Source organism: Lathamus discolor, chromosome 2 (genome assembly GCF_037157495.1).
Source record: "Lathamus discolor isolate bLatDis1 chromosome 2, bLatDis1.hap1, whole genome shotgun sequence".
NCBI classification, from domain to species: domain Eukaryota; kingdom Metazoa; phylum Chordata; class Aves; order Psittaciformes; family Psittacidae; genus Lathamus; species Lathamus discolor.
This window is the reverse complement of record NC_088885.1, coordinates 57,445,245-57,467,840: the sequence shown is the minus strand read 5'-3', so window position 1 is coordinate 57,467,840 and position 22,596 is coordinate 57,445,245. Positions and strand designations below refer to the sequence as shown.

General features: G+C 42.7%; 1 protein-coding gene across 1 annotated transcript in view; it reads left to right on the top strand.

The window, feature by feature from the left end:
* Positions 1–22,596, top strand: part of OBSCN (obscurin, cytoskeletal calmodulin and titin-interacting RhoGEF) — a 185,376-nt gene that overhangs the window by 20,862 nt on the left and 141,918 nt on the right. The window contains exons 5-16 of the mRNA XM_065666939.1: positions 2,390–2,692; positions 3,647–3,913; positions 4,748–5,023; positions 8,781–9,053; positions 11,371–11,646; positions 12,365–12,640; positions 13,303–13,578; positions 18,019–18,294; positions 18,808–19,083; positions 19,756–20,031; positions 20,544–20,819; positions 22,016–22,291. Coding sequence (XP_065523011.1) covers positions 2,390–2,692; positions 3,647–3,913; positions 4,748–5,023; positions 8,781–9,053; positions 11,371–11,646; positions 12,365–12,640; positions 13,303–13,578; positions 18,019–18,294; positions 18,808–19,083; positions 19,756–20,031; positions 20,544–20,819; positions 22,016–22,291 — 3,327 coding nt within the window. The remainder of the gene's footprint in view (positions 1–2,389; positions 2,693–3,646; positions 3,914–4,747; positions 5,024–8,780; positions 9,054–11,370; positions 11,647–12,364; positions 12,641–13,302; positions 13,579–18,018; positions 18,295–18,807; positions 19,084–19,755; positions 20,032–20,543; positions 20,820–22,015; positions 22,292–22,596) is intronic.

Here is a 22,596-nt window from a genome sequence, read left to right as displayed (position 1 = left end):
GCTTATATCTGCTGTGTTATCCAAAGTTGGATGGTCTATCCTGATCTTATTGAGCTAAAAAGAGGAAAAAAAACAATGAGGTTAAGTGTCACATTTAGCACTGTGGCAGTTTTTAAGGTGTTTGGAAAGCCGTAATGTCCAACCAAGCAGTTATTAATTAGGAACAACAAAGGTCAGTTTGATTTTGGACTCTGCTGTTTAAGCTATGAAGGACAGTATTGTTTCATGGAATAGAAAGAGGCAGGAAGTTGCCTTCCCACAAATAGATTTTTCCCCAAAAATGTTACATTACCTTTCTCACGGTAAGGTCAAGAGATCTGATTCCAGAGTTTGGTTTTCAGCTTAATGAGACATTGATAGGTCCTTTGGCATCTAGCTCTGACCAACAGTAACTGACAGCCTGGTAACTATGCACCCCAAAACACTTATGTGACTATTTATGTAATGAAATAAAGGCGTATTGCATTGAGATTTCCTATTTTTACACTTCATGCATACTTGATTGCTGGAAGACCCCTGTGTACTATGTTCCTTTTTTTCAATTAGCTGGACAAGATTGGTGTTGGCTGTTCTAACAGAATTTATCAGGCAATAAATATTTATATATTACTTGCTCAGCTGCATTGTTACTATGCCCATCTTAAGGATAGGTAAACTGAGGCAGAGAGAATATCAGTTGTCTCTGAGTTCAGCTTTCAGTGTAGGCTCGTCATACAGGCTCTTTCTATAGTCATGAATACTTGAGTATCTGTAATGTGCAATTTGTTTCAGACACCTCGCACACCTTCTTTAAGTTGCAATGAGCTGCTCCTGAGCATGCTGTTCTTTGTGGGATTACAGTTGACGTCTGGTTGAATGCCTTAAACTGGACACCTTTCAGATAGCCATAATTAAATGAAATGAATCCTTTACCACGTCAGTAGATGTGTAACTAGAGCGTATCAGATAATTCCTGGCCTCTTGACTGTATCAGTGGCAGCACTCAGTGAATAACCCTCATGGGACTTGAGCCTCCTCTAAAGGGTTCAGGAGGAATGAGAGGGTGAACATAAGTCTTCATTTTGCAAATACCTGCAAGGATACATTTGTCACCTCAGGTACCATAAACCAGCCACATCTCCTCAACTGTAAGGTGTTGCAGTGGAGACACGACTTTATGTGATTTCTCTTTAAAGTTAATTCCTCAGTGGCCAAAGTTGGCTCTGCATAAATTACTAAATCAGAGATTCCCAGTGAAAGCTATCAGTCTTAGGAGGCAAAGTTACAACACACCTTCTGGGGGGGGATAACACAAAATTCAGAAGCAGGACAGATGACAGATACCCAGATGAAAGTGGCCACAGAGAACTGCCAAGCCTGTGTAATAAGCAGCTGAGGTCTCCGTAACTCTAAACCCCATGCACTGCTGATTCACATCTATCTATCTATCTATCTATCTATCTATCTATCTATCTATCTATCTATCTATCTATCTATCTATCTATCTATCTATCATCTATCTATCTAATCTATCATCTTTCTTCTCTGAAATTTCCCAATTGTACAATGTTTAGCTGCTCCGTGTTGAAACCTGTTGAGGATCTAGGCTGAAAAGTTTTAGTGTATGGTTGGAACAGGTAGTCAAGAAGAAATGGCACAGGCTGCTTTCATGGAGTGGATTCCCACTGCTGCACAGGATGCCACAGCTGTGTGCAAAGCATGGCAAAATATTGCCACACTCTTCCTGGGTGCAGTGGTGCCCTGCCTTGCATTGGCTCTCACAGGCACATCTACATTCCTGACTTTGGGGATGTGTAAGGTTGGAATTCTGACAGAAGATAAATACCAACAGACTTAGAATATTAGTGCCACTATCCCTGTAAAACGATGTCCAGTAAGCATGGCAAAACTGTCACCTTGCCAGTGTAATCCCACTGAGGTATTTTAATTCTATTTCTTTTAGTCCAAATTCACACCAGGGAAGTGGACTAGGAATTTGGTGCACAGAATTTTGAACAGCTTCTGGGTGGTTTTACCCATCCTCTGAGTGAAAATAACCAGCTGAGTATAAGCCTGCTTTGCCCAGGAGCTGTGCAGGAAGCAGTGTGGGTCTGTGTCTAGCACTGGACATTTTTGCCTGTGAATCGTTCATTGTAGACGCTTTGTGCAGACAATTGTAATATTATATGGAAATCATGTATGTTTAGCTGTAGAGGTAGGGCTATTGTATATCTTCGTCTAATGTAGCCTAAATATATCTTCCATCCATTATGTTGCTTTTCCATCTCACATCACTGTTTTGTGGAGGTTTATTAAGCAAGAATAACTTTTAGTCCAGTGTAAGCTTTTTTGGAGAGGCACAGTGGATTTTCCATTCTGACATAAACTTGCTCTGTTTTCCCTTCTGCAGCTCCCAAAAAACCTCCCACCCAACCCCCGTCTGACCCTGTGGTGAAAAATAAAACAGAAACCTCAGTGACGCTAGTATGGTCCCCTCCGAAGATGGACCGACCCATTCCAGTTGACGGCTACATCGTGGAATGCAAGAAACTAAGTGGCTTAACCTGGGTGATGTGCCATGAGTCTCATGTCACTGTCTCAGAGTATACTGTTAGCAACCTGTTGGAAGAGGCTGACTATCAGTTCAGAGTGTCTGCAGTCAATGCCTACGGACAGGGCCCCTACCTGGAGTTCCCAGGGAGCATGCATCTTGGTGAGCATAAAATCATTATAGAATCAGAGAATGGTTTGGGTTGGAAGGAACCTTAAAAAAATCATCCTGTTTGTCGTGGTTTAAACCGATCCACACAGCTCGTCCGTTCCCCCCCCCCTTTTTCTCCCTCTTTCTTTCCTCCCCCACCTCTCCCAGTTCCCAGAGAAACCATTCCAACCCCCTGTCACGGACAGGAACACCTTCCACTAGACCAGGTTGCTCCAAGCCCCATCCAGCCTGGCCTTGAACACTGCCAGGGATGGGGCAGCCACAGCTTCTCTGGGCAACCTGTGCCTCACCACCCTCACGGGGAAGAACTTCTGTCTCAGATCCCATCTAAATCTCCCTCTGTCAATTTAAAGCCATTCCCCCTTGTCCTGTCCCTCTCCACCTTTCTTGTTGGCCCCTTTAGGCACTGGAAGCTGTGTTAAGGTTAAGAGCCTTCTCTTCTCCATAGAATCACTTTGTACAGCAGGATTGCTTCTGTCTTTGGGTCATTGCACTAGACAATATCCGCGCAGACTTTGCACAGATGTTGTGTGTTGTTATTGCCACCCTTTTCCCTACCTGTCTGAGGATGCCTGTGTTTTCCTAGAATATCTAGAAGTGACTAGTAGGCTGAGTGGCCTCCTTAGGCTCTTTCTGTAATATAAGAATAATAGGGGTTGTATAAATAGCATACTTGTTGGGAACCAATGTGTTTCAGGCTTGTTATGCCTTTAAATATCTTAGGGAAGAACAAGTAATATATGCCTGTTCTTTACCTGCAGAAGCTGACCTTACCTTACCAGAGGTCAGCTACTTGCAGTTGTAGAAATCAAACCCTGCTGACCAACTGTGTACTGCCTTCAGCGCGTAGAAATAGTCTAAGACTCCGCAACTTTATTCTTATGTCTTGTTTACACCAAGAACTTGTGTCCTTTGGCCTCAGAGATATGTGTTTTTCTTCCCTAGAACCAGTCCCAGCTGTGAAAACACCCCTGACAACTGTTGAAGTTGTACCTGGAGGAGATGCCGTGTTTACTCTTGACCTTACAACAACATGTTCTGGCACTTGGTACCTTAATGGTAAAGTCTTACAGGAAAGTGAGACCTACATTATAAAGAGAACCAAAACTACTCACACCTTAATCATAAAAAATGTTACCAAGAATGATGATGGAGCAGAAGTGAAATTTGTTGCCAATAACATTAACACCAGCACCAAGATGAGAGTGAAAGGTATGTATTTTCATCAATTGTCCTTATTTCTTCCTGTGAAAGGGCATTTCCTGTGACCTGGTGATTACATCTGTGGCAGAGGCTTTCACAGATGCCTGGTCTGTATGATGCGTCTGAAATTGCACCATGGGTCATAGTATGAACCATGATAGTACTGAGTTCAAAATGAGTCTATCTAGCCAGCTGGTTTGTATCTGAACTAGACTGCCTAACATTAGCTCATGAATTTCTATAGTTTGCAGCCATCAGACAGTGCATTCCGTCACCAGATCTATCACTGAGTCACTTTAAGCCAGTAATTTCAGCTCCAGGTTTGGCTAGGCTTTCTGACTGTAGTAAAGTCTTTCAAAAGTAAAGCAGTATTCATTACTAATAGATTTCTTTTTCCTTGGAGGTTTTTTAGTCTCCCACAGATGTGTGTGATGCACAAGTTAGTATAATGTAACTTGACTTAGCATTGAGAGCTGGGTGCTTCAGCTGTCCTCTATGATATGGCGATAACATCTGTATGTACCTACACTGCATGGCAAAAGGTAGTGAACAGACATTCCTTGCGGAAGGATGTGTTTGACTTTGTGTGAAAATCCCTGCAGAAGCATGTTTAGAGTATTATTATTCAGCAGAAAGGTGTACATTTATTCCCCCTTAATGACTCTGGCAATAAAACCAGATCAAATATCCTGAACCAGAAAAAAATTCTCAGTATTGACATGGGCTTGAGGGCAGGAACAGGATCTAATGCTTTTTCAGAGGTATCACAGTCTACAGCAGATTTGTATCAGGGATGTGTTATCTCAAGACAACTTGAAATAACAAAGCCTTTTTTCCTGACAGCTGCTGCAGTGAGATTCACCAACAAGAGCAGAGACGTAGAAAAAATCTCTGCTCGGCTGCGGGAGGAAGCCAAACTTCAGGCTGAGCTTTCGGACGCAGACGCTACTGTGAAGTGGATGAAGGATGGCAAAGAGCTTAAGGCCAGTGAAAAATACGAACTCCAAAGTGTGGGGAAGAAGCACATCCTGAAAATTCGCAACACTGCAGCAGAGGATGCTGGAGATTACGAGTGTATCTGTGAAGGGGACAAAATGCTCTATCGGCTTTCAGTGGAAGGTATGCGACTGTCTGGGCTGCTTTGCTTTAATGGCCTCTTGCTATCCTAGGCTGATAGTCATCATGGGACAGAAAGGAAATGATCAACAAGTAGTGCAGGGAGCTGTGAGAACTGCCTTGGACGTCTAGCCTTGACAGCGTCTGTTGTCCCAGAGTGGAACTTGGGAGTGAATGCAAGATCTCGTACTATCTCAGTGATAAGAGCTGTGTGATCACAAGAATTGGTGTCTTGATATCCCCTGTGAACTTGGGAGTCACTTCTTGAGACTGAGTGCTGGGCAGTGAAAAGGTGCTCTTGTGGTGAAGAAATTCAGCTGGAGGGGTAGGATGTACATTATGCCATGTCTGCCCTATACTTGCTACATCATATATAGTCATGGCTATATATGGCTACATGATACGGATATATGGCTACATAATGATATGATATAGGTGACTAAAGAGCTAGTTCAGCTCTGATTAAAGTTCTGATGGACCAAGATCATCTTGGCATTGTGGGACTTTTTCTTTTCTTTTTTTTTTTTTTTGTTATTTTTTCAATTTTTGTGGTTTTGTGGCAAATATCTTCCCAGATTTAGATGAGATCTGAGGCAGAAGTTCTTCCCTGTGAGGTTGGTGAGGCCCTGGCACAGGTTGCCCAGAGAAGCTGTGACTGCCCATCCCTGGCAGTGTTCAAGGCCAGGTTGGACAGGGCTTGGAGCAACCTGGTCTAGTGGAAGGTGTCCCTGCCCATGGCAGGAGGGTAGAACTGGATGAGCTTTAAGGTCTCTTCCAATCCAGACAATTCAAGATTTTTATGATTGTTGTGTGCAAAGTGTTCAGATGGAAGGCTGTATAAATAGCAAAATATAATTTTCTTTTAATGTTTCCTGCTTGTTAGATTTGAACCAGTGCTGTTTTTAGAGCTGCCCTGTTGTTCATCTGTTTTTGCTTTCATGGCAGTCCATTCCATCCAGATTGCCTGCTATCTATCTCGTGGGCACTTCATTCCCAGAGCAAAACATGGAGTTTTGAACCTTTTTACCCTGAAACCACAGCATTAAGCTTCCCTCTTACAAGCCTTCCCATATGTGCAAGCTTTTGTGAACTAGCTCATATGAGTTTTGTCTGCCTTGAATGGGACCAGATTTTGGCTGAAAAGCCCTAGTGTGTCTTTAAACCCTTCCTCATGGGTATCATCTGGATATTGGCTGAGGTTCACAGTGTACAACCTGACTTCAGGTCAGTCTAGCCTGTTGTCAGACATCATTTGGGGTGAGTTCTGTAGCAATTTTGCTTTGAATTGGCAAGTTCACTTCGGAAAGCCATTTGATTTCTGTGTTCCATACCATACCTCACCCTCTTCCCATCAATGATCACACTGTTTATATACTGAGTAAGCATGAGGTGCTTCATCATTGTATTCTGCTGGCTTCTCGCACTCCTTGGTCTCTGTGGAAAGAACAAAGCCTCGGAGTAATCTGTGTGTATTACGTTTGACAGCTTACTTGGTGTCGTGGTTTAAACCCAACCACAAACCTCGTTTACTCACTCCCCCCCTTCTTGCCCTCCCCCTGCTCCTGGAGGGACGGAGAGGAGAATCGAAAAGAATGCAACTCCCACGGGTTGAGATAAGAACAGTTTAGTAACTAAGGTATAACACAAACCACTGCTGCTACCACCAATAATAATAATGATAAAGGAAATAACAAGAGGAAAGAATACAACACCTCAACACCAGCCGACCGATAACTCGCCTCACTCCCCCCAGCCAAGCACCGACCGATACCTCCTCCAACCCTGCAGTCCCAACCCTTCCGGGTAACTCCCCGTTACATCCTGGGCATGACGTGCTGTGGTATGGAATACCTCTTTGGTCAGTTTGGGTCAGGTGTCCTGTCTCTGCTCCCTCCCAGCCTCCCCTCCTCCCTGGCAGAGCATGAGGCTCAGAAAGTCCTTGGCCACACCAAACATTCGAGCAGCAACTGAAAACATCGGCGCCATCACCACTGCTCCAAGGCCAAAAGATCAAAACACAGCACTGTACTAGCTCCGAAGAAGGAGAAAAATGACTGCTGCTGCTCAAAACCAGGACACTTGGTTACTCTCAGAAAGCAAACTCAAAAGAGCTGAAAAAAATAATTCAAAAGTGTGACTAAATCGGTGGAGGAAGTGCTGTCTATGCTTGGCAGCTTCTCTTCATTTTGGTTTTCCTCTCACTCTTTCTGCCTCTTTAGGATCATTTTTCGTGCTGGCAGGTCTACCCACAGATTTAATTGAATTAGCGGTTGGACATTTCCATGTACTTTTCACTGTAATGTGACCACAAAATGAGTAATCGATGCCATCATTTTAAAATCTGTGTTGACAAGCTGTAACTTAAACAACTGCTGTTTGTAGCTTGATTCCTGGAGAATCAGCTTTGATGCTTCTCATCCTTGCAGGATGAGGCTCACAAATGCTGTTCCATTATTTTGCATTTCAGCATTGCCACCTTTTTATCTGTTCCTCCTGTAAATCAGACACGGCTAGCTGGTGAATCATTTGATGAGCAGGTCAGCTGTGTCTGGCTCATGAGCATCATGTGGCTGCCGAGAGGCCACCGTGCCAAGCCATGGCCAGAGGTGTGTCACTTGCTGGGCCTCCTGCCCAAATGAGCCCTGCTAGAAAATGCACTTGCCATTTATCACTGCGGTCCCTCCACTGCCATGAGACTTCACGTGCCAGGCATCCCCCAACACATGACCTCCTGCATTAAAACAAGACATCTGAGAAGGCTCCTTCAGGCTGCTGTGGTTGTATTTTTCACTCTATTTTCCTGAGGAAGTGAAAGGTGCATGGATGAACCTATCACTCTCTTCTTCATCCACAAACTTTTAACCTGTGGGCGAAGTTATAGTAATGCTAACGGAGCGGTACTCTACTAGGCACTTGTCAGTACACACCTGGAATACTGTGTTCAGTTTTGGTCCTCACTAAGCAAAAAAGATGTGGAAAGACTGGGGAAGGTTCATAGAAGACCCACAGAGATGATCCAAGGACTGGGCAGCTGTATGAGGAAAGGCCAAAAGAGCTGTGTTTGTTCAGCCTATGGAAAAGAAGGCTCAGGAGAAGCCTTATCATCACATTCCTGTATTTAAAAGGTGGCTACAAAGAAGATGGAGACTCCCTTTTTACAAGGAGTCACATGGAAAAGATGTTTTTAGCTAGGGTATTGGTGGCTTTTTCAATCTGTGCTTTGAAGCAATTGGTGGCTTGATTATTTCACTACATGTTAGTATGGTGCCAGATTTATTGTTTACCTTCGCTCCAGTTAATTTCCAGGAAGAAATTGCTTTTCATTTCAGCCCTATGTGATATCTAAATAGATTTTTAATTTAACATATCTAGATTATATTTTAGCTTCTTTTAGAGTCAATTTCTTTGCCAGGTGGTTACAATATAATGATTGAATAACCTTCATTGCTTTCCCTCCAGTCTGCCTGTTTCACTTCTTTCCTCACCTTTCAGATATTTTCTTTAAGCCTTTTGCTTAGAGCTTTATTGCCTCTTCACGCAACCTCTAGTTGTCTATGTGCTCTGGCTTTTGGACATGTGATAATCAGATATATGGTTTATAAAGTCTGCTCTGAATTAGAATCTAGTAATTGGATCCATAATTAAACATGCACATTTGGTCTTATGATAAATTAATACCTAACGTATATGTAAGTGTACATATTTACTAATGTCCCCCCCCAATTATTTACCAGTGCTATGCATCTATATTTTGTTTTAGCATTTGCAAGCTTCATAAACAAAGAGAAAAGTGGAGGAGTTATCAGGGCCATCACTGGAAAACAGGTTGAATTGGTTTCTGAGACCTCTGAGGCCAACGTCATGGTTAAGTGGTACAAAAATGGCAAAGAAATCACAGCCAGCAAGAAATTCACTGTGGAAGATAAAGGAAAACTGCATAAGCTCGTGGCATCAGCTGTGACGAAAGAAGATGAAGGAACATACACATGCAAAATTGGAGATGACACTCTTACTTTTGATTTAAAAGTCTCAGGTAAGTCTGTGATGCAAGTATGGGATCCGAGTCTATGTTAGAAACTCAGGACTTTGTTCATTATACTTGTCATACCTTGTAAATTGCTGGATTTTGGGGCCAAGACTGCACAGCTCTATTTCAGAGGCTGACCCTTAGTGTGGTCCTTATGCAGACTCGTAATATGGGCACATAATATAACAATGCTGTTGTGTATTTAAGCCAGCATAAGCTTTTACTATGTCAGGAATCATGACTCAAACACCACGCTGGCTGAACAGGCTGAAAGCCACATTCGGCCTTTATTCTTCTATCTCAAAGTGTGTATCAGCTTTGAACCTCCTGTCTGAGGTAGTCCTAAAATCTTACTGTGAAAGTGCTCTTTTGACAAGTTTAACTCCTGATTCTGAGAGTTAAGCATCTCCAGCTGTTCCTAAAGGACACTGTGATCTCTGAGACATCTCCCTGTGGTACTGTAAGTGAAGCTGTTAGTTCATGGCACATGCCCATCAACGTGAAGCACGTGTTAAAGCACGTGGCTGTCAGGTCAAGCCTAGAGAAAAATGTTTGTCACTGATGCGTTCCAGTCCAGGACGGAGCCAGAGTATCAAATGACACAAGAATTTATCTGTGAAATTCTATATCTGAGAAATTCAGCTGATTCAATTTGCATAGCCTAGGGGAAACCTTACTTCTAAAAGTGGGTTAATGTCTGGAGCCTCAGGTATTCACTCTGCATCTCATTTCCTGTTCTTTTTTGGTTGAGAATCCAACATTATGCAATTTCTCTTTGAGTGTAATTCATAATTCCTGACTTTACCCTTTGAAAAACTGGTCTAAAAGAGCCAACCAGTCTGAACTGACCCCCAAGAGAAATTTATGTAATCTAATCTATACTGTCCTATGAGAGCTATCTAAGATGGATTTAAAACCTATTCTGGACCTGCCTTTGTATGAACATCAATACAGAGAAAGCCTGCATGACTACCTGAGGCTGGATACCTAACTTTGTGATGACCATGTGCAGGTTAGGTGAATCTCACCTACGATGAAACATTACGTGGCTCAGGCAAAGAAAACTGGTATCTGCTAAATCACTGTGTGCCCCCAATAACTTTCCGATGAACAAGGATAAAGTTACAACCTGTCAACAAAACCTTAGCTAGGGCAACTTGTTTCACATGTCACCATAAACATTTTCAAGAGATAAGAAGCAATGCTGCACAGTCAGGGGATGGTCTTACGGCAGGGAAGTACTCTGTCTTTATGGTGATGAGTTATCCTACTACTCTTGAACAGCAGGATTCTGGATGGACCACCCTTCTTTGGTCATCTAATTTTTTAAATAGATCAGTCCTAACGCTTATCATTTTTAATGAGATATTTGTTCTCTGATGCCACAGATGTGCCTGGCATGGGTGTAGCATAGCAATTGTCCTTGGGATACCCAGTGACTGAAAGCAACAGTTGCTGCTAAAAGAAATGCAATACTAAGCTCAGGTTGGTTATAGCTGACAGCCATTAGCTTGCTCTTCAGGCAAGGGCTGCCTCAATGGAATGAAGGGCATGAAAAACCTGACATGCTCATCAGATACTGCTTGTTAGCTTAGAGGACAAGGTATGTTTAATAGGTTTGCTCACATTTTACATGCAAGGTGCCTGTCTCCACTTACTTAGTTACCTTTGCTTTTATCTCTATGAATATGCTTGCAAAAAACCTGAATTGATAAAAATGCTGTACTGTTGCTGCATACATGGTGCACACTGTGTGAGCACAGCTCATATGTGTGGCCACCAGTCTGTGCAGTCAGCAGAGCTTGAGCTGAGGTGTCAAAGCAGGAACCACTTCCGCTTGAGCTATACGAGCTGTGAGCAGTTGTGAGTTCTCTACTGTGAAGACCAGTTTCAGCAGAAAGACGTGACACTGTTAGCTCATATATTAACTTAGTCCTCGTGAAGCTGGAGAACATCATGGCAATGAGATTATCCCATGTGTGCCCTGATCCAGGCTAGGGAAGAATTAGTTCAGTGGCACTGATATTGTGAACATGGGGCTGCAGGAATGCACTCAGAAACATTTAAAGGCTCCTCATCACTTCTACACTGCTGTACCTCAGGAAAGACTTTTCTGACTCATGAACACCATTTATTGCCATAGCTGTTAACACTCTGTCTTAGTTATGTTGCAGTAGGATCATGTGCATGTAAGTACATTTGTATCTCCAGAGGTGAAATTTGATCACCCAAGTGGGACTTGCAATGAAATAATGACCAGTAATTACTGTATCTTAACTTGGTGCTGATAAGCCTGAATTCATCTTTCTCTTTTTCTTTCCAGATGAAGCTGTTAATTTTGTCAACAAGCCCAAAACAACCCCAGAAATATCAGTCAATACTTCTGACAACCTTGAGCTGGCGTGTGAGGTGTCCGCTGCGAGTGGAGCCGTGGTATGGAAGAAGGATCAAAGGGAGGTGAAGCAGGACCAGAGGACAACAATTGTCTCCCAGGGGACACACCGCAAGCTCATCATCCAGAAGGTGACACAGCAAGACCAAGGGAGCTATACCTGTGAAACGAAGGATGACAGAACAACATTCCAAGTCAAAGTCAGAGGTGAGAAAATGATAGAAATGCCAAGGATAAAGGAATATTCATTGGGGTAGTATCTTACAATCAGAGGATCATCTCACAACCTCTTTGTGATGAAATATTTCAGCTGTAGAACTTGATTTTTAGGCCAACTGTCATATCAACATTTTATACACACACTTTTGCACCCATGACTAGTTGTAACCACAAAAAAAAATTGTGGGCAACAATAATAACTTTTGCATCTCTCACAATTAGCTGGTGTGTCTGCAGAAAACCTGCAGGATCCCAGTGTAAGGTCATAACAGAAGTCCAGGAAAAGAGATGTTTGAAGAGCTCTGTTTAGATGGAGAATGACTGAATTCAAGTGTCTCAAATAGGCAGAAAAAGAGCAATGGTTCCTGCATATGAGGATATGAGAGCTGTTGTGCTCTAATTCACCAGAAGCTTAGAGAGACATAGGAAGAGAAAAAGAGAGAAAATGGAGGAGGATTCAGGCACTATGTATTGGTGCTGGAAGTCCTAGGTTCAAACCTGTGCTCAAACAGAGATTTTTAACTTTATCCCAGAATTCCTATACACCTATTCACATCCTACCAAAAAAATAGAGTGCTTTCTGTTCTTGATGGGCCATCATGATGCTACTTGTCAGGACAAGTATAGTGAAATATGGGGAGCTTTACTAAGCACTGAGAAGACAACTGCAAAAAAGCTATGTGTGGCTATTGTGGCTTTCTTACAGAGACAGAAGATGTGTTTACAAACAAGGACAAGGTACAAAAAGAGGTGAAAGCTGCGCTATCAGAAGACGCCACGCTGAGCTGTGAGGTGGCTCAGGAGAAGACCGATGTGAAATGGTACAAGGAGGGGAAGCTGATCACGTCCAGCAAGAAGTTCAAGGTGGAGTCGGAGGGCAAATCGCGTCGCCTGGTGGTGGGTCAGCTGGAGAAGAAAGATGCTGGGGAGTACACCTGCGAGGCTGCTGGCCAGAAGCTGACCTTCAAGATCACTGTCACAGGTGGGAGACATGTTGGTTCTCGTCACAGAGTGGTCCATGACTTTCATTTACTACAGAGCAAAATGAATCACTCTCTAGACTCCAGGGCCTCATCATTGAGTAGTGAGGTTTGTCAGGCAGCCAGCTTGCATGCATCCACGGTCACACAGAAGCCTATGGCTAGATGTCTTCATCTGTGAGGTCATTCCCACTCGGCAGTCCTTGTTGTTTTCTGTGTTCCCAGTAAGGACAATATAGACAAATTTACATATGCTGTTGTGATTTATAATGATTTATGGCCATCTCCTGCATGTGTAGGAAAATAGATCTGGAGTCATTCTCAAGAAGTACCTAGAGTGTGTAAGGCTTACATCTGGGTCTGTGTGGCAGATGAGATTGGGTGCTTATTTGTGTATTGCATTAAGAAACAAAGAGTCAGATTTCTTGTGGGGAAGGGAAGAACCTTAACTCCTGGGGCATTGATTAATTTTCCTCAGAAATGGCTGATGTGTTGTCCTCAGGTGGTACAGAGACTGTGTCCTGTCTGACTGTATCTTAGCTGTGGGTGAGAGCATTCCAATATAACAGAGCTGTGGAAGGTGGCATGGTTTTCATTTGGCTTTGTGCACTTTGGACAATGTAAACACGCCTGTGGTTTTCAGATTCCTTCTTCCACCCCACAGAAGCAGAAGATGCGTTTATCAACAAAGACAAACTGAAGAAAGAGGTGAAAGCTGCGCTAACAGAAAACGCCACGCTGAGCTGCGAGGTAGCCCAGGAGAAGACTGATGTGAAATGGTACAAGGAGGGGAAGCTGATCACGTCCAGCAAGAAGTTCAAGGTGGAGTCGGAGGGCAAATCGCGTCGCCTGGTGGTGGGTCAGCTGGAGAAGAAAGATGCTGGGGAGTACACCTGCGAGGCTGCTGGCCAGAAGCTGACCTTCAAGATCACTGTCACAGGTGGGAGACATGTTTCGGTTGATATTTCATTTCCTTTTTGTGTGTGTCTGGGTGTTTCTCCTTTTTTTTCCCCTGCCAAATATTAGAAATACTGTTAAAGTTCTTTGTTGGTCTAATCTACTCTTTCAGTGAGGTTGTGTAGGACTGGGCAGAGGCTACATGCAGGTATTCTGTTACTAGCTCCTCACCTCTCTGTTAATCTTCTTAGGCTCAGACAGTGAATAAAGATTTTTCATTAGAGGTCACTGTGTTACAGGAACTCTTCCAATCTGATTATCACTATTGGTATGCCTCCTCTTGTTAGTCTTCCTTGAAAGTCATTGTATTATTCCCTTTTTGTTTCATCTTTTTTCTACACAATGTCCTACTTCCGAAAACAGAGAATTGCTTCAATTATTCCAGTCTGGCTGTGCAAACACAGGTGTGAGCACAGCCTCATAACTCCATGCAGCATGAAACTTTTATGGATGATGGACAGAAGCGGATACAGATCTATGCAGCTTGAACTATGCTTTGTATTTAACAACATTTCCCCCAGATTTTCCTCTACCTTTTTTTTTATCTGTCCTTGGATACCCAGTTGTGGTTTGTAAGGCTAAGAGTACTGGTGAAAATACTTGTCTGCCAAGTGCTACTTAAACAGTATTGTTTGCAAGACCCCTAATTTATTGTGGCTGCATTGAGAATGTTTTGGACTTGATACTAGTGTATAAGCCTTGAAATTTGGCGTCAGCTGCACCACACATACCTGCTGAACCAAAGGTGATGACTGTTCATTGCAGTGTCTACACCTGTAATGACCATTCACAAGTGCAGGAGTGTTTATTTGTATTTGCATTTCCCCATGATTAAAAACATGATTTGAGTCTGAGAATTTAATATTGAGGTTGTTCTTTGACCACACTAGAGGTTTCTTTGGTGTCAGTTTGTTTTGCAAGAGGTTCAGTAAATGTTATCTCAGGCTCCAGGCAGCCATGTATGTATTTGGTACATTCTGAGTGATCATTTCTGAACTGGATAATAGGAAAGGGTTTGGTTATGTTTTGTTTTATTCATATTCGTAATGCTTCACTGCCTTTGCAGCCAAATGCCTCTCTGTTAGCATTACAAATCAGAACAGGGAATCTATTTTCTCCTCTGCTTTCTTACAGCATACAACACACAATGCTGACAGAGGTCTGGCATTTTATCAGCTATGTAGAAGAGCAACTGTGTTGGGAGTCTATTGACTTTCCTGTTTGCAGCCTTGCTGCGGACCTGAAGCCATTGCTTCAGGGCATAGCTCAAGTGCTGTCCCCTGGTAAAAGCTATACTGCTCTCCCACTGCCTTGGGGCATCCTCCTCCTTCGCTTTCTTATGTGCAATGTGCAACTGCTGCTATAGCGTAAAGCTCTGCTTCTCCCCATAGCATATATTGCAAACCATCAGATGTTATGCATCCTCACTCTGAGTGGTATACAGAGGGTGTGAGTTGGGGCACTGACTCTTTATCATGAATTCTGTAGCTCATACTTTTGGCACAGGGAACTGCCAGTTTCAGTGAAGGATGGATTAAGGTAAGGCTAGATGTGAGAGGCATCTTTCAGAGAAAACGTAACATGGGCTTATACCAGTTTTTTCTGTTAATGACAAGCTCGCGCTCAGCTGCTGAAACCAGTTCATACATTACTGCAGAGGTGTAGTCAAAAAAAAACCCCATAGAAATTTAGTGCTTTTACAGTAAATTCCTCTACTTGGGGGCTATTCTTAGCTGTCTGCCTCAGAAACCAAAGGTTTTCAGTTCTTTTTCAAAACAGATGACTTCATGACTGAGCAGGGTAAGGTAACACCTTCCCCTCTGTTGTAAGTGGAGAGTGCTTGCCTAGCTACCGTTGCTGTATTTCTCCTGTGTACAACTGTAACATGACATGCAAGTCCTGCACTCACTGGAAAATGATCTGGTGTGAAAGTCAGGAGGGATTATGAGTACTCTGAGTGCCCAGCTCTTTTGCTGCAGAAATCCTTATCTTACCAGATTATCCCAAAGTGCAGTGCCTTTCTGGGTCTTAATTTATCCTGTTACCATTGCACTCAGAAAGCTTTTCAGGGTTCTTGTACTCCAGGGCTCCACTAGTAGCTCAAAACTTTCCATATTTAAGGACCACTTGAAGGTTAGATGCTCAATGTTTAATACTGGCATGGGGCCCTAAATTTTTGCCTTAATACAAAAAGAACCAGTTGATACACATCTTGGGACAGGGCTAGACATGTAGCCAAGAGCTGATCCTGAAATCTTGTTATTTCAAGATTCATGGTATGCAGTGAAATTCTGATTTGAAGTTGGCAAAAACTCTGTGTCCTGAAAATGGCTTTCCTCAATTTCAGTGTAACTTCACTAACCAGTTTCAACAGAAGTTGGGAATGTCATCCACACTGACAACTTGCTTAACTTTAAAATAAGTTTATAAGACAAATTGCTGGCTAGTGTAAGTCACTTTATAAGCTTATTGAAAGTTTTAGTCATATTTCCTATCCCTAAAATAATGGTTTATATTAAAGGGCAAGAATGAAGAGGAAAAGTAAGCAACCCATATGGCATACTCCCGTCCTGCTAACATAAAATTCTAAATACAGCCCCCATTCAAACAGACCAGTTTTACTTGTTTAGTGCACTCTGCGTATTTAGTGTCCAAGCTGTAGATGGAAGTTAAAATGTTTATATTTTTGCAACCAGTTTTGAATACAAACCGTGGTGTGTGCTCAAGCCCTTTTACGTACCAAAATGCTGCTTAATCTGCAATGGACTGGTAGATGCCTTTAAGAAATTTTGCATCACCCAGCACAGGCCATGTGCACTGCCTAGTTAATGGCACCTTAATGACAATAGTCTCTCCTCACACCCTTTCTACAGCCAATATAAGCAGAGAAGCTCAAATTTAAAGCATATAAATTGTGTTCCTGCTTTGGCTTGCTCCCTGCAGGACATCTCTGCGTGGACTGTGTTTTATTGATGGCAAGCCTGTGATGTGGCTCCCGGGACTGTATGTAGTGCCATGATCAGTAGTGTAGGAACCTGACCTGGACTTACTCCTACTCCTTACCCTCCCAGACAGCTGCTGCCAGGGTACAGACATGATAGAGATGGTATGCAGAGGAGAAAGTCATCAAGGAGGAGAAAATACTGACATTAGGAGGCTGCAGAGAGTGACTGTGGGGAGGAAGGCTGTAGCACAGGTTATAGAAGGGGTTCATCATGACTATCAGGGAGAACAAAGAGCCTCCCAGGTCATGTTAACCAGGTAACCCAGACCCATGTTAACCAGGTAACCAGGTAACCCATCCAGAAGCTGGATGTATGAATTATCTTTTATTACTGCGCTGCAACTGAATGGCAGTGGCCATACACTTGCTAGTGAGTTTATCTTTGGAATTTGTGATTCTGTAGCACTGACGTCATGGACTTCAGTGATCAAATGCAATACTAAATCAGATAAGGCACCTCTGCTAACTCCTGGATGCTTGTTGTTATGTGATATCCATCATATAGGCATATCAAAAATATTTTATATTTCTTGTGCAGTACATCAGTGGAACAAAATATGGCAGACAATTTATTTAGAGTCTCTTTGTCCTCTCCCATGTCAAATGAATGCTGATATAAAAGCTAACAGTGATCACACCAGTTGTTGGCAAAAGGAAAACCATTACAGTAAATGCTAAAAGATGCAATTTATCAGTCTGACATAGCAAGGTGACAACTGAATCTTTTCAATGCATATGCCTAACTAAATACTAATTACACAAGATATCCTTTTGATGCCGACTATACTGGTTGAGATAGAAGTTCTAAGTGGTACTGTGGAAGAAAATGATTTTTAACACTTCATTCTTGTTGCTTGTGTTCAGTATTAAAAGAAGATTCCCTATGGCCAGTTTTCTGAAAAATCAGGTTTCTGAGGAAAGAAAAGTATACTTCAAATTTTATATGGATGTTTTATGTACAATGTAGCCCAAGTATTTCTCCATATTATGGAGAAACCTTTGTTAGATTTGGAAGATTGAATTAGAAGATATTTTCTGAGCAACACCCAGTCTTGATCCAAAATAGTAGATATAAATTCCTGTAAATAATGTGATAGTGAAGATGGCAATTCATAATTGTGATATATTTAACTACCTCTAAATGTGGGGTGTAGAAATACCATAAAAACAGGAGGGATTTTTATCTTTGTCTTCATTATAAGAAATAAGAAATGAGGTGCTCAAGCTGTTCATGAAGACTAGTCAAAGAGAGGTATGATAATTATATGTACTATGTTTTGGGGGTGCGTTGTTCTGTGTGATAAAGAAACTGTAAAGCAATGTTACTTACAGGAATGCTGACACAAAATACATGTAATATCTTCTTGTTGCAAGCGATTTTTATCTTGCGTATTTTTTCCCTGATGTTTCCTATTTCAGAAGCAGAAGATGCATTTGTCAACAAGGAGAAGGTACAAAAAGAGGTGAAAGCTGCGCTATCAGAAGACGCCACGCTGAGCTGTGAGGTGGCTCAGGAGAAGACCGATGTGAAATGGTACAAGGAGGGGAAGCTGATCACGTCCAGCAAGAAGTTCAAGGTGGAGTCGGAGGGCAAATCGCGTCGCCTGGTGGTGGGTCAGCTGGAGAAGAAAGATGCTGGGGAGTACACCTGCGAGGCTGCTGGCCAGAAGCTGACCTTCAAGATCACTGTCACAGGTGGGAGAAGATTGTCTGGCCTGGCCTTCCTGCTTCTAGAATATTTAGGGAAAAAAAATAAAATTATTATGTATCTTCTATGTAAAACAATATAAAATATTTAAGACGGGCAATCCATCCTGGTTAAACTTAAGGGGCTATGCATCTTTAAAGCAACAGGACCATGAATAGGAAAGTGTTGATTGCACTGCTCAATCCCCACATGCTGGTGCAACCAGAACAAGTCTGCAGTGCAGGTGATTTTCAGTGAATTTCAGAGCAGGGCAGGGGCACGGTGGAGAGCAGTAGGGTGTCAGTCCAGGGTCTGCACTCACCAAAACAATACACAAAGAAAATGCTTTGAAAACCAACCGCCACCACTTACCCCTTTCTCTTTCCCCCCAAAAAAGCACTCACCAAAATAGTTTTAATGTTCTTCCAATAGCTTTATATGTAGTATTACCTGTAAGTCAAGGTAAGAAGATTGGGAAACATCATGTTTTCAAGAAACTCTGATTTTCTCACTCTTTTCAGAGCCAGAAGTTGTATTTACAAACAAGGAGAAGGTGCAGAAAGAGGTGAAAGCTGCGCTATCAGAAGACGCCACGCTGAGCTGTGAGGTGGCTCAGGAGAAGACCGATGTGAAATGGTACAAGGAGGGCAAGCTGATCACATCCAGCAAGAAGTTCAAGGTGGAGTCGGAGGGCAAATTGCGTCGCCTGGTGGTGGGTCAGCTGGAGAAGAAAGATGCTGGGGAGTACACCTGCGAGGCTGCTGGCCAGAAGCTGACCTTCAAGATCGATGTCACAGGTGAGAGGACAAGTTGGCTCTCATCACAGAGCAGTCCATGACTTTTGTTTACAACACGCAATACTGAATCACTGTCCGGGCTCCAAGGACTGTGCAGCCTGGATATTAAGTATTGAGGTTTGTCAGGCATCCAGCTTGCATGCATCCACTGTCACACAGATGCCTATGGCTAGACATCTTCATGCACTCAACAGTCCATGTTGTCTTCTGATTTCCCAGTAAAGACAATATAGACAAATTTACATATGCTGTTGTGATTTATAAGGATTTATGGTCATCTCCTGCATGTGTAGGAAAATAGATCTGGAGTCATTCTCAAGAAGTCCCAAGAGTGGGCAAGGCTATATGTGGGTCCCTACGGCAGATGAGAATGGTTGCTTATTTGTGCATTACATCAAGGAACAAAAAGTCAGATTTCTTATGGATGCATGGGGGTTGGAAGAACCTTAACTCCTGGGGCATTGATTCATTTTCCTTAGAAATTCTGAGGCACAGCCCTAGACTGTGGAGAGAACTGTGTCCTATCTGAGTGTATCTTAGCTGTGTGTAAGACCATTCCAAAATGACAGAGCTGCTGGAAGGTCTTGTAATCAGGATTTTGCATTTGACTGTGAGTGTTTTGGATAGCCTGAACAAACCTGTGATTCTTAAATTCCTTGTCCCTCCTCACAGAAGCAGAAGATGCGTTTATCAACAAAGACAAACTGAAGAAAGAGGTGAAAGCTGTGCTAACAGAAGACGCCATGCTGAGCTGTGAGGTGACCCAGGAGAAGACCGATGTGAAATGGTACAAGGAGGGCAAGCTGATCACGTCCAGCAAGAAGTTCAAGGTGGAGTCGGAGGGCAAATCGCGTCGCCTGGTGGTGGGTCAGCTGGAGAAGAAAGATGCTGGGGAGTACACCTGCGAGGCTGCTGGCCAGAAACTGACCTTCAAGATCACTGTCACAGGTGGGAGAAGATTGTCTGGCCTGGCCTTCCTGCTTCTAGAATATTTAGGAAAAAAATATATTATTATATATCTTCTATGTAAAACAATATAAAATATTTAAGACGGCGATCCATCCTGGTTAAACTTAAGAGGCTATGCATCTCTAAAGCAACTGGACCATGAACAGGAAAGATTGCACTTCTCAATCCCCACATGCTGGTGCAACCAGAACAAGTCTGCAGCGCAGGTGATTTTCAGTGAATTTCAGAGCAGGGCAGGGGCACAGTGGAGAGCGGTAGGGTGTCAGTCCAGGGTCTGCACTCACCAAAACAATACACAAAGAAAAGCTTTGAAAACCAACCACCACCACTTACCCTCTTCTCTCCCCCCCCCCCCAAAAAAAAAAAAGCACTCACCAAAATAGTTTTAATGTTCTTCCAATAGCTTTATATGTAGTATTACCTGTAACTCAAGGTAAGAGGATTGGGAAACATCATGTTTCAAGAAACTCTGATTTTCTCTCTCTTTTCAGAGCCAGAAGTTGTATTTACAAACAAGGAGAAGGTGCAGAAAGAGGTGAAAGCTGCGCTATCAGAAGACGCCACGCTGAGCTGTGAGGTGGCTCAGGAGAAGACCGATGTGAAATGGTACAAGGAGGGGAAGCTGATCACGTCCAGCAAGAAGTTCAAGGTGGAGTCGGAGGGCAAATCGCGTCGCCTGGTGGTGGGTCAGCTGGAGAAGAAAGATGCTGGGGAGTACACCTGCGAGGCTGCTGGCCAGAAGCTGACCTTCAAGATCGATGTCACAGGTGAGAGGAGATTCTTTGGCCCATCATTACCATTTCTAGGATATTTAGAAAAATTAGTATTATTTCATGAGGTTTTTTCCTTTTACTTTTCATATTTTTGGAGACCACCATTGGATGGCCTAGCTATAATGTGGAAATCTGTCAAGTAGTTACTGTTCTCTTCTTATGTATGTATGCATGTGTGTATATAAAACTTTATAAAACAAACAGGGAATTGCATTCTTGGGAGCTACTCATCACTGTAGGAAAAGGGCTATGTAAAAGGACTCACTGATTGCACATCTCCATCCTCACATGTTGGTGCAATGAGAACAAACCTGCACTGCCGCTGATTCTCAGTGCATTTTAGAGCAGGGTCACAGTGGAGAGTGACTAGGTGTCTGCTCAATGTCTGTACTGTTTTTCTTTCTCTTGGCCTGAGGGAAAGATGTGGCAATAAGACTTGATAGATGCTAAGTTCTTTAAGGTGTCAGGCAAATGGCAATTAGGGAAAGAATTTGTTGTGGAAATTCATTCAAGATGCATAACTCTACTGGGGCTGTAGAGTGGTAGTATAGATTCAGCTTTCTAATTCCCTCTCTACCTCCTGATCCTCTTTCTAAGCTGGATGAGTAATGTGTCTTCTAGAGAGCAAAAGGAATTTCAACATTTGGATGTAACATGAGCTGAGCTTTTTTCAAGGTCACACAGTAAGGAGTATTAACATAGACCTGAACATGTCAGTCCTGGTCTAGCACCCTTCTCACTTAACAAAATGACCTAAGAGACAACAGAGGCTGCTATTTAGAACCAAAGAAGCCAACAATACAGTTCTGTGAGACAGCATAGGACAGCTCTTGCCTCTAAAAATACATTATACTGCGTTCAACTTCAACCAAAACTTTTCCTGTCTTGACTGGATCCTGCCATACAATGCTCTTATGAACCATCCAGGTGATCTTCTAGCTAACTGATGTTTATAAACTAATCTTTGTGTGATTTGTGACAAAGCAACAAAAAGCTTTAAAAAAAAACAATCAGTCAAACAAACAAAAAGCCACTCAAACCCCAGCGCATAATGGTTTGCATGTTCTTCCAGTAGCTTTGGATGTTCATTGTCAAATCACAGGCTTGGTTTCCAGTGTTACCTGTAACCCACAATAAGGGGATTAGGCAACATTGTATCTTGGAGACACTGATTTCCTCTCTCTTTTCAGAGCCAGAAGTTGTATTTACAAACAAGGAGAAGGTGCAGAAAGAGGTGAAGGCTGCGCTATCAGAAAACGCCACGCTGAGCTGTGAGGTGGCTCAGGAGAAGACCGATGTGAAATGGTACAAGGAGGGGAAGCTGATCACGTCCAGCAAGAAGTTCAAGGTGGAGTCGGAGGGCAAATCGCGTTGCCTGGTGGTGGGTCAGCTGGAGAAGAAAGATGCTGGGGAGTACACCTGCGAGGCTGCTGGCCAGAAGCTGACCTTCAAGATCGATGTCACAGGTGAGACTCACTTTGTCTGAATTACAGAAGAATATTATAGAGTAATAACTATTACAACATGACACATTTGGAATAATCAGGGCCTTGTTTCAGCCTGTAGAGCTGAGACACCATCTTACTTTCCGTACCTTATTGTCTGGATTTCTAGAAGTGGGAATATTTGGCTTTAGTATAACACAAAGGCTATCTCACTCTCTGTTTATAATAATAACCACAGATATAAATATAATAGAAATAATAATCAATATATTATTCATATTTCTCCCATTTCTGGGATCCCAAAAGGTTATTCTTATGCACTGAAC